At 30.0% G+C, this 14,001-nt stretch overlaps 1 protein-coding gene across 1 annotated transcript; it reads left to right on the top strand.

The window, feature by feature from the left end:
- The first annotated feature begins 3,902 nt into the window (after nt 1-3,902).
- On the top strand, nt 3,903-13,002 carry LOC106713277 (calcium-independent phospholipase A2-gamma-like). Its single transcript, XM_045684091.1, has 10 exons — nt 3,903-4,456; nt 5,250-5,566; nt 6,991-7,128; nt 7,522-7,611; nt 9,076-9,274; nt 9,787-9,873; nt 10,207-10,325; nt 11,055-11,249; nt 11,947-12,178; nt 12,553-13,002. The coding sequence occupies exons 1-10, from the start codon at nt 4,336-4,338 to the stop codon at nt 12,816-12,818; spliced, it is 1,764 nt and encodes a 587-aa protein (XP_045540047.1). The 5' UTR covers nt 3,903-4,335; the 3' UTR covers nt 12,819-13,002.
- Nucleotides 13,003-14,001: the final 999 nt, after the last annotated feature.

Genomic DNA, 14,001 nt, shown 5'->3' with positions numbered 1-14,001 from the left:
GAAAATTTTCGAATACTTAACGCACATATAAAATGGACAGTTATTTGAAATAACTTTCAAGAATAGAATATTCTAGAAAAGATTCAATTAATAGGATATTTTGCTGTTAATATCTAATAAATGGAATTTATTTTTCTCTTTTTTTTAATATAGTTGCTCGTAATGAAATTTATAAAATGCTTCTTGCCCTTTAATATTATTTATTTTATGTTTATGAACTAATAAATGCTAATAATAAGTTTTTCTTGAACCATTTATTTGAAATAGTATTACGTTGTATTGGGAAGTCAAAACTGTGTTTAATTTCAAGTTAAATTGATGGTTAATAAGGTTATGGTTGAATAAGTAATTTTTTTTCTAATTTCCGAGCAAAATAGTTTGCTATCTGTTCTAATGGAATGTAAGCAGTCAACAATGTTATTAATTATGAAAAAAATTTAATATTTTTAATTAAGAAAAAATAACAATTATTTTATTTGTTGTTATAGTATTTCTTTTTGGTTATTTTTTTATTAAATATTACAATTTAACACAAAATACTACATTTTTTTACATATTATGTGCATTTTATTTAAATTTAGTAAAGGTTATGTAAATATTTTATTACGATACTTTTTTAATTCAATTATTTTATTTTTGATTGTTTTTTTATTAAAAAGTAATGGATTTATGCAGTCGTAGTTTTTTAATCATAAAATCTGTAAATGCAATTTAAAACTTGCCAATTCTTTTTTGGAAAGGTAATAGGGAATATGTATAGACTAAATAATAGAGACTGGCTATGTTTAATGCTATATGTATTATATCATGGATTTCTGTGACCAAAATTCCCGTTAAAAATATATTGTTATCTCTGTTTTATTAAACGACAGAGTTAACTATATGTTTCATATAGAGATTTTGTTATCAGAATAGGTTTTATATATTTTAGGTACTTGAATATTTAAATATTTATCTTATGTACGTTTGACTTTAATAATTGTCGCTAAAGCAATAATTTGACCTTGAAATAGTAAAATGGCAAGAAATAAATGTTAAAATTGCACAAAAATGTATGTCTTTTGAGATGATATATGTGTGTTATAAACGTCATATCGTAAAAAACTTGGATTTTTGAGACCGAAATCTCCGTTTAAAATATAATATCACGGATTTGTGAAAGGACTGTGACAGGGATGTCGATGTTTCATACAGAGATTTCGGTCTCAGTAACCCACGGTGATTGTTTTTGTACATGTTTTTCCAGCAATGGTAACTCGCGATAATGTAATTCCATGAACAATTTATCACCTAACAAAATATCAGTAGACTTGAATGTTAAAATATGTCTTCTTTAAAAAGATCTTATGCTTTCATAAAAATAGTGTTGAATTTTCAATGCTACCAACCTGACATCTCGAAATTTAGTTAGTATACAGTGCTGCCAACGTTATAATGTTTAGCATGAGTTAGGTTTACGAACGTTAGTATAGTCAAACAAGGATATCTGGCCCGGTGATGGAGGCGCTGCTATCGCGGTTGGTTCTGTCAGCTGTCAAAATGACAGTTACAAAGAGGATTTTTCTGACATTTATTGACGTTAACAGGGGGGAGCTAGGAAGCTGTTATAATTTACTTTCACTTATGCTCACCGGTTCAGATAGCCTTTTCGGTCCATACTTTCATTTTATTTATACGTAGCCTTAATATAGTGATAGCGAATTTAATTGTACTCTCTAATAATATTCGTTATATTTATTTTTCATAAGAAATATATCCATCTGTTTTTTTATAAAGTCTTTTATTAAATTTCCTGTTTTAATTGTATCATAAAAGTCCATTCCACTTTATGTTAAATACACGTTGTTACTATTTTTCCAAAAAGCTTTTTGTTCATGTTTTTGAACAGTGGAAACTCACAGTTAGTTGTATTTTAAATGTCTTTATCTGTATTCAGTAGCTCTATTTGTCAAGATAAATATAACCTTGGAGCGTAAATTGCGCAGATGTTTGCGACGTTTTAAGTTACGTAATTGTTATTCGCATAACAAATTTCATTTGCATAAATATTATAGGCATTTAAACTATTAATTGACTTCAATTTTTAATTATTTAAAAAGAAGACAAGCAGGCACAAGAGACAATAAATAACTGCTTTATTGTAACACTCATGTACACAATTATGTGGGAACCTTGGATCCTGAACTAGGGCAAGGCCCTGTGTTTCAGGAGAGAATCCCTTCCCCCTATCATTAAATTGATTTTACATTTAGTGACAAAAGAAAAGAAAAAAACAATCATTTGTAGTTTTTAAAAAAAAAAGAAATAACTAACTTCCTTTTTTTTACAATTCAATTGTTTTGCATACGTGTGTTTTAGATTGGTGTGGGTATTTGCGTGTGTACGCGTGTGCTTTGTGTGTGTGTGTGTATTGTGTATGTTTGAGTGTAAGTGTGGGAATGTTGGTGTGTGAATGTATCCCTATGAATATGTCAGATGTGATGTATAACAGTAGATAAATTAGCAACTAGTTTGTTTTATGATACATTTGTAATTTGGTAACAATTACTAATGTACTGCAACCTCCATATATCTGCAAAGAAATTCACATATGGGTTTAAACAATCAACGCTCACAGGCTCAGCGGAGTTGACTAAAGCCTAGTCACCTCTTAAGGTAGAAGCCTCTCGATGGAGACGTGAATGTGCTGCTAACAATGCATAGTAGACTATAATAGGTAAGAATTATTGAGCATAGATACGCTTTAGAAGGTAGAGTTCTAAGAATTCTGCTAGTACAAAATATGTTTACCTATACATCCTAAGTGATACAGTACGATAATATTTTGAATAACAAAATTATATGCAGCGCAATAGCAAAATATTTAAATTAGTCACGAATATGCGCATTTCACCTGCGACTTAACACATTGTGGTAAACATTTACAGAAATTTCAGACTTATTTATACAATATATCACAATATGTTGACTGTTCATGCCATCATTAAAACTTGTTTACAATATACCTTAAAAATATTTTTTTTGTAAACTAGTCTTTAGTTAGGTAAAATGATTATCTGAGAGATGTTAATTCAAATTTCTTACAACTCGACAATCATAAGTTTCATACATTGTCCACTTGAAGTACTATTTGCCGATCTACTGGTGAAGAGGCAGCTATTGTTACCCAGCGACGACTACCTATAACGAATAATAAGTAGCCCATGTGTTCTTCCAGATTATGTTCTACATCTGTGCCAAATTTCATCAAGATCCGTTGAGCCGTTCCAGAGATACCTTTAAACAAACATCCATACATCTAAACTTTCGCATTTATAGTATTAGTAAGGTATACAATACGAGTAATCACGTATTTTTAATATAGAATATAGAACACATTGTTAAGTGACAGACACACAACTGTTCTACTTGGCATTGCGTGAGACAAAGTAAAAATAATTTATAAAATAGACGTGTATCTTACTTGTAACTAAAGTATATTTGAAGGTCATATTCACATAATAAACACGTTTTCAACTTAATTCTTATCCAGTATTAATCAAGTTTGTTTTAATATTTTTAATAGCGACCCTGACTAAAGATTCAGAAGAGAAATTCAATTAGATAATGTATCCAAATTACAATGTAAATATTGTTTATTATTTTGTATCAGTTTGGGTTAAATTCAATAACAAAATATAACTCATACGAGTTAACAATAACATATTATGTTATTGTTGATGATTCTAGTTCGCCGAAAATTTTGGATTCGTCTCAAAATCGGATCATACGATGTTTGTTTACAAATAAAACGTGTGATTATCATGCGGAGGTGTGGCTTACGTCGTCATAATACGTATCAGGTTAATGAATTAATTGGCTGAGCAAACATGTTTTGATAATGATATAAAAGTAGTTCCTGATCTACTGGGCGTTTTAATAACAAACTTGTTCTCATTGAAGCAACATATCTCTACTATCAGTTTTCGGAATTATCTTTTGCAAGTGAAATAAAGTGAATGTTTCCGTACTATCTACGTGATTTGTTTTGATTTTGTTATGTTGGTAGCACTGATCGCGCCACTTTACGTCATTCGCGAATTCTGTCATTGATCTATTTTTATTTTAACAATATTTATTAACAAGGCTCAGCGCAGTGCGATAGTAAAGTGCTCGATACTGAAACATTAAACTGGACCAGAAATATCTATATTATCTAGACATTTCGATCTATTAGTGCGCGTTCGGTTGTGGACGAAAACAGTAGTGTACGTGACTCGGAAATAATACGTGAAAAATAAAATATTGTACTTTATATTTTACTTTAATTTGTCGTATAGTGTGTTGTAAAGTAACATGTCGTCCTTCGGGGGACAATGGAAAATAATACGCCACTATTTATCCATGGCAAATTTAAATGCAGAAGTTGAAAAACTAATGCAGAAAATTAAACCCGCTACGCCCGAACAATGGGAGAGTAAGTATTTAATATAAAAATTTGTATTACACTAAGTATATTCAGTAATTTGAAGATAAAACAAGCTTCATAGTTCCTTAATTCTTAGGCTACTAGATTACGTAAAATATCCATTTATAAATGACATTTTATTGGTGCACTGACATCAAAATATGTGTAGTCCAATGAACCCAAAACTTGTTTACATTTAAATAAACTTCCTGTATTCAATTTATGCAGTAACAAAGAGATACTTCTACTTTAAACAAATATTTTCTTTGTGGACTGACAATAATACTTAATTGTGATTTAGTAACACTTTTTTATCTGAATAATACACATACAAATATTGTTATTTATTTATTTACAATACAATAATAGCTTAAAATAGAACTATGTCCCACAAAATTATATAAAATAATTTGACTGTGGGATCAAAAAATTTAATTTAAATTGATATAAAATAAAATTAGATAAGTATGATAATTAAAATTAAAATAAATTTAATTTAAATGAATATAAAATAAAATTAGATAAGTACGATAATTAGTTTTTGGTAATAAGTAATTAGTTCTAGAGTGTCTTTTTCCATTTTCCCAATGGGGACACTAATTTTCAATAAGTCAGTTGAGAGTTAGTGAGATTAGATATTAATTAATTATTTAATTAAAGGAGATTTAATTATAACAATCATCAAATAAATACATAGTTGTTAAAAGTATGTTTATATGGAAATCTAAGTAATTTGTTGAGAAAGTATCCATTACATGTTGTATAGGATTCAGTTATTTAATTTGGAATTTTTAAATTTCAGATTTAATCAAGAAATTCGAAAAAGCAGTCTCAATAAGATTGACACAAATTAAAGAAGGAACGAAATCTATTGACAACAGACCTGCTCATGTATTAAATGCTTCCACAATCGAAGGTACTACAAAAGATGTACAGACAGAAAAACAAAATACAATAGAAAAAACAGAAGAAAAGTCACAGGCTGGACTTAGTGTAGGTTCGGAGGCAAAAGAGATTACATTCGAAAGTTTCCTACAAGGTTTAAAATTGAAAAAAGATTTGCATTTTGGAAAAATATCCGAACAAAGTTGGAAATCAAATAAACCTATTATTACAAAGGTTAGTACAGTTTCTGTCTTCTCACTGTTTAAACACTCATAGTTAGTTGTAAGAGCTCGATTTCCGCAATTCCACGACTGGTGCGTATTTTGCGTGTGAGCAGGATCTGGATTCACTCCAGCCAACCCAACTCTCCAAAGAATTCCAGCAACCCGTTGATGTCGGTGATCTCTGGGAGTGTTCTCGGTGATCTGAGATGTTTTACCCTGTATATTTTAAACACTCATATAAAAATTTATTATCACTAGCTGTCGCTTACAAAATAAAAAAAACTTACTAAGTAGCCTATCTACTAGTCTAGACAGTAATCTATCTCTGTGCCAAATATCATCCTAATTCCCACAAAAGATATATTCAACTTAGTACTAAAAAGATAAAAACACAATGGTTGTCACAATATTTATTCCAAAAGATAGTAAAAAAAAAATTACAACTTTCTACATGATCTTTTATATCTTATCTATGGAGGCATGTATATAGCGTGATATAATTATGATAACATACATATAATATGTTTATATACAGTAGTAGGGGACCTGATAAATGCGTGATAGTACGAATGAGGAAATGTAAATAACCTTAATATGTTATCAATATATCTGTGAAAGTTGATGGATTTTATTACAGTCTAACTGTCGTCCGCGACTCTGTGCGGAATTTAAAAAAAACTTAATTAGTAGCCTATGTCTTCTTCCAGACTGTTCTATATCTATGCTAAAATACAGCCATTCTGGAGATCCATTCTAATAAACATCCATACATCTAAACATTTATAATATTAGTAATCTTAAGTCAATAAATAGAAACAAATATGGTATCTTTAACATCTTTTAATGCCAATTTTAAAGCTACAAAAACAGTATGAATATATTAGTTTTTTGTATCTTAGGTTCACATTTTTTGCTATTAATTTCTTACTCTGTGTTGTGTTTATTCTTCTCTAAGTTAAATAACAATAATATTTGTTAAATTAACTAATTAATATATCAATAATCGTAAATCCATTTATAAACAAAACTATAAAGAAAAAAAAATTTAGGTTGACACATTTATGGCTATTTAGAGTTTTGCTTCATGGATTGGATTTAAATCAAATTTTTTTTAAATACGATTTTTAATGTACTAAACAGTATTAGAATTGTAAAAAAAAAGTTAGTTATTTTTTTTTTCGTTTAGTTTTTTTTTCAACTTTATTTACAACAATATAAATATATTTTTTTTAATTTTGTCACTAAATGTAAAATTAATTTAATGATAGGAGGAAGGGATTGGCTCCTGAAACATAAGGCTTTGCCCTAGTTCAGGAACCAAGGCTCCCACATAATTTTTAGCCGACTTCAAAAAGAAGGAGGTTATCAATTTGACTGTATTTTTTTTATATGAGTGTTACATTAAGCAGTTATTTAGTATTATGTCGTTTACAGACATCAATACACTCACGTACAGCCTATGTCATATCAGCAATAGTGACTGCAGAGACACTGGAATGTCTGCGGAAGAGGACGGAGCACTTTATAGATCATCTAATACAGTATCCGGAAGCTAGGGATTACGCTATTAAGGTGAATAAATGAAATCTATATTTAATAGTAAAGAACTAACGTCATTTTAACTAAAAGACTTCTAAATTTATTAGCCAATTTCTGATGTGATTTTAGAATTATGTTTTATAATGTTTCTAGCGAATTCTTTCGCGCGTAACTTAAAAAAACTGCAGCCTATAGAAAACATAGGTAACACCAGACTATGTTTGATTGGTTGATCCATTCTGGAGATCTTTTTTTTTTTTCCTTTAGCCCCCGACATAGTTTGGGTCGGAGACCTTGTTTACATTTTACATTAGCACTGTAATTTTGTGTTACTTTACTGGAGATATCTTGTAATAAACATCTATACATACATACAAATATTCGCATTTATAATATTAGTAAGATAAATGCTATTTTTATTAACAGGAGGGTGCTGTCCGTGCTTTATTACGAGTACAGAATAAATTAAGGGATGACACAGATATGACAAGAGAAGTTAAAGGGATTGTTAATGAGGTAATTTTCATCAAAGAATTTCTCTGCTCTCTTGTATTATATTTTCATTTCTTTCATACTCTTTAACATGACAAAGACAACAATATGTACATCTTGGATAAGTGAGACTGCAAAGAACTCTCGCTTATAGAGGTTACCCTTACCCGAGTTTCTCGCTTATAGAGGTTGTCCCTTAAGATCGGATAATGACTAACTTATCCAGGTTCTACTTTATATAAAACTAGCTTTTACCCGCGACTCCGTCCGCGCGGAATAAAAAAATGTATACAAGATAAAAAAGTTCCTATGTCCGTCTCCTAGTTCTAAGCTACCTCCCCATCAATTTTCAGTCAAATCAGTTCGACCTATCTTGAGTTATAAATAGTGTAACTAACACGACTTTCTTTTATATATATAGATTATATATTACTACTAAATAACACCAAGCGTCGGTGGGTTAAGCACTTGACTTGCAATCTGCAAGTCCTGGGTTCGAATCCCGCCATGTACTAATGTGTTTTTTGTGTTTCGATTTACATATGTACATTTATCCGACATTCTTACGATGAAGGAAAACATCGTGATGCAAATATCTGAGCAGAAATTCAATGATATGTGTGAAGTCAACCCGCACTTGACTGTGGTTGACTATGTCCTAGTCACACCTAACTTAGGGTAGGCTCAAAGCCCCTCAGTGAGGACGTATAGTGAACTGATGATGACTAAATAACAATTACATTTTGTTAGGAGTAATTTTCTTGTTCATGCTGTTATATTTAATTTAGTCTTCTTATACTTTATAGTGAATGTAAATTGGCAAAACAATACTTTACATGTTTTATGAAGACGTAAAATATCACACCATTACTATGGCATTTTGCCATAACCTTGTATGAAAAATTATAAATGACTCTGTATCCATTTTATATTTAAAGTTGTCTTTAAATTTTCATTTTAACATTTCAATGTCTAAATGCTTAATTAGCTAACTTAATTGAAGTAAAATTGTTACAAAAAACTTAAAACTTAAAAAAAAACTAAAGTATAGTTCATGTCAACTAAAAACAAATGAATTATAAACGAATTAAATATATTGTAGTATAAAGTAAACTTTAATTTTATACAGTATAATACAGTCGACCCTGGATAAGTGAGAATCCAAGCGACCTTGATATTCTTAACCCTGATAGAGGTTTCTTTCTTACCTGAGTTCCATCTCAGAAACCAGCCGGGACTGGATAATGACTTGTTTATAAATGTTTCTAGCTTTTCAAAGTTTGACTGTACACAATAGCTGTCGCCTGCAGAATTAAAAAAAAACTTAATAAGTAGCCTATGTGTTGTCCCAGACTATGTTCTATATCTGTGCCAAATTTCATCAAAATCTGTTGAGCAGTTCCGGAGATATGTTCAAACAAACCTCCATCCATCTAAACATACTTTTTTATTTGTATTTAATTATTTAATTTAGTTTTTTATCCCTAGGCCCTAGCCCTAATGGGTTATACTGGTCCTACAAAAGGTCCGGGTCCTAATATTTTGTCTATTGATGGTGGAGGTATCCGAGGTATAATAGCCATAGAAATACTACGACACTTGGAGAAATTGACCGGTCAAAAAGTACAAGATATGTTTGATTATATCATTGGAGTTAGTACTGGAGCTATTATAGCTGCTGTTATTGGTAAGTGTATTATATATATATACACACACACACACATATATATATAGACTAGCTGTCGCCCGCGACTCCGTCCGCGCGCAGTTAATAAGCTTATATGACACGTTCGTAGATGTACCATAGCAGCGCCATCTATTGATTACTTACTCAACCCAGTCGAAAGGTATCGACATCTGTTAGAATCATTTGGAGTTAACAGATAATTGTGACTGTCAAATAATAACAGACAAATAATTAGCAATAAATTAAAATTGCGACTATAATTTGAGATTTAAACTATCCTATCTCTCAAGTTGGATCGAACTGCACATGGTGTGCGAATTGTATTATAATCGGTTAAGTGGTTTAGGAGTCCATTGAGGACAAACATTGTGACACGAGATTTATATATATTAAGATATATATACTTTTTTTACACTCTATATATATAGTGTAAAAACAGTAGTAATGTTAAGTACAGTCATGTCCGTTGTTGGTGTTCAAGTTTAAAAATATTAATTTGATATTGTTTTCAGGTAGCGGTGTAGGTAACTTAGACACTGCGAATCAGATGTATCATACATTGTCTAAGAAGATGTTTGGAAATACCTCAATTATTGGTGGTAAGTTTTTATAAGTCTCTAATATGTCATTTGTAAGTTTCATACTTTTTATTAAGTTACAATTAGCCTTTTTAAGGTTCATTTAAGATGTTATTCATAAATGTCGTATGCATTCTTTCATTATATTTTCAAATCTACAACTAATTTATTTATATTTACATAAAATTTACAAACCCACGTAAATATGTAAGTTGAAAAAGACAGAAAAGTAAAAAATTTACTTCAATACCGTGTTTCAAAATGATTACAACGCCATCTAGTATACAATTTTGTTACCAATTGAACACTTTAAGTACAGCGCCATCTAGTTTCTAATAAATTTAAATGTCTCAGGTACTTCTCGGCTGGTGTGGACGCACTCGTACTATGACACTGAGGCGTGGGAGAAGATGCTGCGAGAGAACTTGAGAGATTGCACACTCACTGAGTGCAATAGATATAACACGCCTAAAGTACGTTAATTGTTTATTCTTATTATTTAAGTTAAAGTTATTCTCTCTTTAAAGTAATCGTTTATCTTTTACATCTGGAAATATTAAAGGTAAAATATTATTAAATTAATATATTGCGCTGGATACAATAGTGATCAAAATGTCCGTTTTAAAAAGTTTTTTCTACGTCTTTTTTTTGCGATTTTTTACATAATTTTTTTATTTGTATCCCGTTTTGACTGTGCTGGAATTAAAATTGTACTCTGAAGCTGGAAAAAAACTAATTTTTCAAGCCTAATAATTATAAGACACTCGTGTCTTCAATTATATATGGCGCTAGTATAAACTATATAAAGTATAATTGAGGAGCGTCAGAATAAAAATTGATTAATCACATTTTGACATTTTGTAATGGTTGGGAACCATGGAATTGGCTTAATTTTTACACTATTCAAAAAAAAAAACAATTTGATTTATCGGTTTTAGTTCCGACACTCCTCAAAGGTGACGCTAGTTTAAACTATATGAAGTACAATTGAAGAGTGCCTTAACAAAAACCTATAAATCACATTTTGACATTTTTTATAATTGGCTGTGAATCATGAACATGGCCTAATTTTTACACTAAAAAAAAATCAATTTGATTTATCGGTTTTAGTTCCGACGCTCCTCATAGATGGCGCTATTGTAAACTATATGAAGAACATTTATAGATGGGGCTATTGTAAACTATATGAAGTACATTTATAGATGGCGTTAGTGTCGTGTGTGGTGAGCCCGGGCTCTCGTCTAGCGCCGTTCCTGTTCCGTACATACGAGTGCGGTTTCCGCGTACGGTCAGTGTTCGGGGGCACGGCGCGGGCCGCGGTGTGGCATGCGGTGCGCGCCTCCGCAGCTGCACCTACTTACTTTGATGAGTTCAAACTAGATGGCGCTGTACATCAGGTGAGACACGATAATGAAGTTTGGAAAATCCCTACATCGTATTATTATTATTATTCGCCCGGTGAAGCTGTAAATGCCTCTTCAAGGCAAAGAGTGACTACTCAGTCACAAAAAAATACTAATATTATAAAACTAGCTGTCTCCGCGACTCCGTCCGAGCGAAATTCAAAAAACAACGTAAAAAGTAGCCTATGTGGTCTTCCAGATTATGTTCTACATCTATGCTAAATATCATCAAGATCTGTTCAACCGTTCCAGAGATACTTTCTAACATCCATCTAAACATTCGCATTTATAGTAGTATGATGAGAAAGTTTGTATGGATGGATGTACAGATGTAGAACATAATATGGAAAAAAACAATCTGCTTCTTTAGTTTTTTAATTTTCGCGCAAACAGAGTCGCGTGTTATAACTAGTATATTATAAATGCGAAAGTTTGTTATAAATGTAGGTAGTCTGGAATAACACATAGGCTATTTACTAAAAAAATTTATTTCACACAGACGAAGTCGCATGCTAAAGCTTGTTGGTTGTTTAGTGACACTAAACAAATAAACTAATTCATCCGATATATAAAAAACCAAATATCCCACTAATTGGTCTTACCGTTACTTTTTGGTCCTTCGAGACAGATTTCACGAATATTCCTTTAATATTTCATATCTCTGTATTCTAATATAAATAACTAATTCTAGGACGGTGGTATAATGGTTAACAACCCAACTGGGGTAGGTTTACATGAAGCTAAACTCCTATTTGGGGCAAACTCGGTGAAAAAGGGTACAGTTATTTCAGTAGGGACCGGCAGAGCTCTAAATAAACATTCAGATTATCAACTGATGAGTAAAGGAATGAATAAAGAAGCTTCAAGTACAAGTTGGAAAGATAAATTCAATAAGATTTTAGACTCTGCGACTGATACAGAAGGTTGGTTTTTGCTTGATGAAGTAGAAATAAAAAAAAATAACTTTGACTTCGTTAAAGTATTTGTGGGTAGACAAAAATTATCCAGTTTAATAGTTGAGGGTAGGCATCTGCAATTGTGAATGTCTATGGGCAGTGTTCGTTTCGCCATTTCGGCGAATTCATATTGCCGCTTGCTTGTTTGCCAAGTTGTAATATAAAAAAATGCATTTTTTACATTAATATAGCCATATTTATAATAAAAAATAGTTCAGATTTAAATAGAAATTTATAGTTTTAATAATTATTTGGCTTTAATGTAAAAAAAAAAAAAATATAAAATTAGGACCTTATCAAATTTATCATTTATCTTAACTTTTTTACTTTAAAATTTTCAGGTGTCCATTTAATATTAAACGATTTACTACCCCCTGGTAGTTATTTCCGTTTTAATCCACCCTTAATGGAGGAATGTGCGATGGACGAAATAAATCCTGAAAAATTAAATAATCTAATAACAGACACTAATGCATATATAAGAAGAAATCAACATAAATTTGAACAAGCCGCATACATGTTGATGAGAAAAAGGAGCATTTCACAAAAAATGGCGGATTATATTTATCATAAGAGTCAAATTATGGGCATCGTACAAACTAACTGACGTTCAGACAATCAGCAAGATCTTGATACTTGCTGATTTGTAATAAACAGTAGAATTGATATTATATCAGTAATAGTCCAAAGAAATACAGAAAATCCATTAACTTTGCGAAGTAATCCATAAAATCCAATAACTTTGCAAAGAAACTCTATATTCTATATTGACTGTAGCAAAGAAATCTTTAAAATCTATTGAATTTTTAATAAAATAGACAAATCTATTAACTATTGCATAGAACTCTAGAAAATCCATTATTTTTGCAAAAAAATCCATAAAATCCAATAACTTTGCAAAGAAACTCTATATTCTATATTGACTGTAGCAAAGAAATCTTTAAAATCTATTGAATTTTTAATAAAATAGACAAATCCATTAATTATTGCATAGAAATCTAGAAAATCCATTATTTTTTGCAAAGAAATCCATAAAATCCATTAACTTTGCAAAGAAATCCATAAAATCCAATAACTTTGTAAAGAAACTCTAAAATCTATTAAATTTTCAATAAAATAGACAAATTCATTACTATTGCATAGAAATTTAGAAAATCCAAAAAAATTTTTGGTCCTTCGAGTCAGATAATAGTTATTTTATAGTTTAGTAGGATTCAGTAATTCTTGTTATTTAAGATAAGATGGAAAATGGGTAAATATAATATTTATATATATATATATATATATATATTTAATCGAATATATAATGTTTTAAGATACCATAAGTGCTTTGCATTTATTGATATAGTTGTTGTGTTGGTTTTAAAAATGAAAAAAAAAAACATAATGCCTTATAAATATTTAAAATTTCTCTTTATAATAAAGCGTTAAAAAATAGCGTAGCTTATAAAAAAAATTAATAATAAATATCTTCTATAAATAAATAAAAAATAATCTTAAAAAAATGAATATGAAATATTAGCTTTTAGTTGTTTTTTTTAAATATTGTACAGTTTGCAAAAAAAACATTACGTTAAATTTTATATATAAATGCAAATAATAAAATAGTTTCTTAAATTATAAATAGTACGCCTTAAAAACCATAAGATGGTAAAAAAAAATCTAATTTTGTTATAATTATCTTAAAAATATAATAATTAAGTTTATTTTGTTTTGATTGAAGATTTTTCTAGTTTTATTATTTTACCTTTGTTGGTAAAAATAAGCCTTTTTTAAACTGTGATAGTATC

Source organism: Papilio machaon, chromosome 25 (assembly GCF_912999745.1).
Source record: "Papilio machaon chromosome 25, ilPapMach1.1, whole genome shotgun sequence".
Classification (NCBI taxonomy): Eukaryota; Metazoa; Arthropoda; class Insecta; order Lepidoptera; family Papilionidae; genus Papilio; species Papilio machaon.
The sequence above is the reverse complement of the archived record's forward strand: the minus strand, read 5'-3'. Positions and strand labels throughout refer to the sequence as shown.

Bases quoted from the DNA above. Each gene is read 5' to 3' on its own strand.
- LOC106713277 (XM_045684091.1), top strand. From the start codon at position 4,336: ATGTCGTCCTTCGGGGGACAATGGAAAATAATACGCCACTATTTATCC. The intron at 5,567-6,990 runs GTTAGTACAGTT...TGTCGTTTACAG, and splicing joins ATAAACCTATTATTACAAAG to ACATCAATACACTCACGTAC. The intron at 11,250-11,946 runs GTGAGACACGAT...AACTAATTCTAG, and splicing joins TAGATGGCGCTGTACATCAG to GACGGTGGTATAATGGTTAA.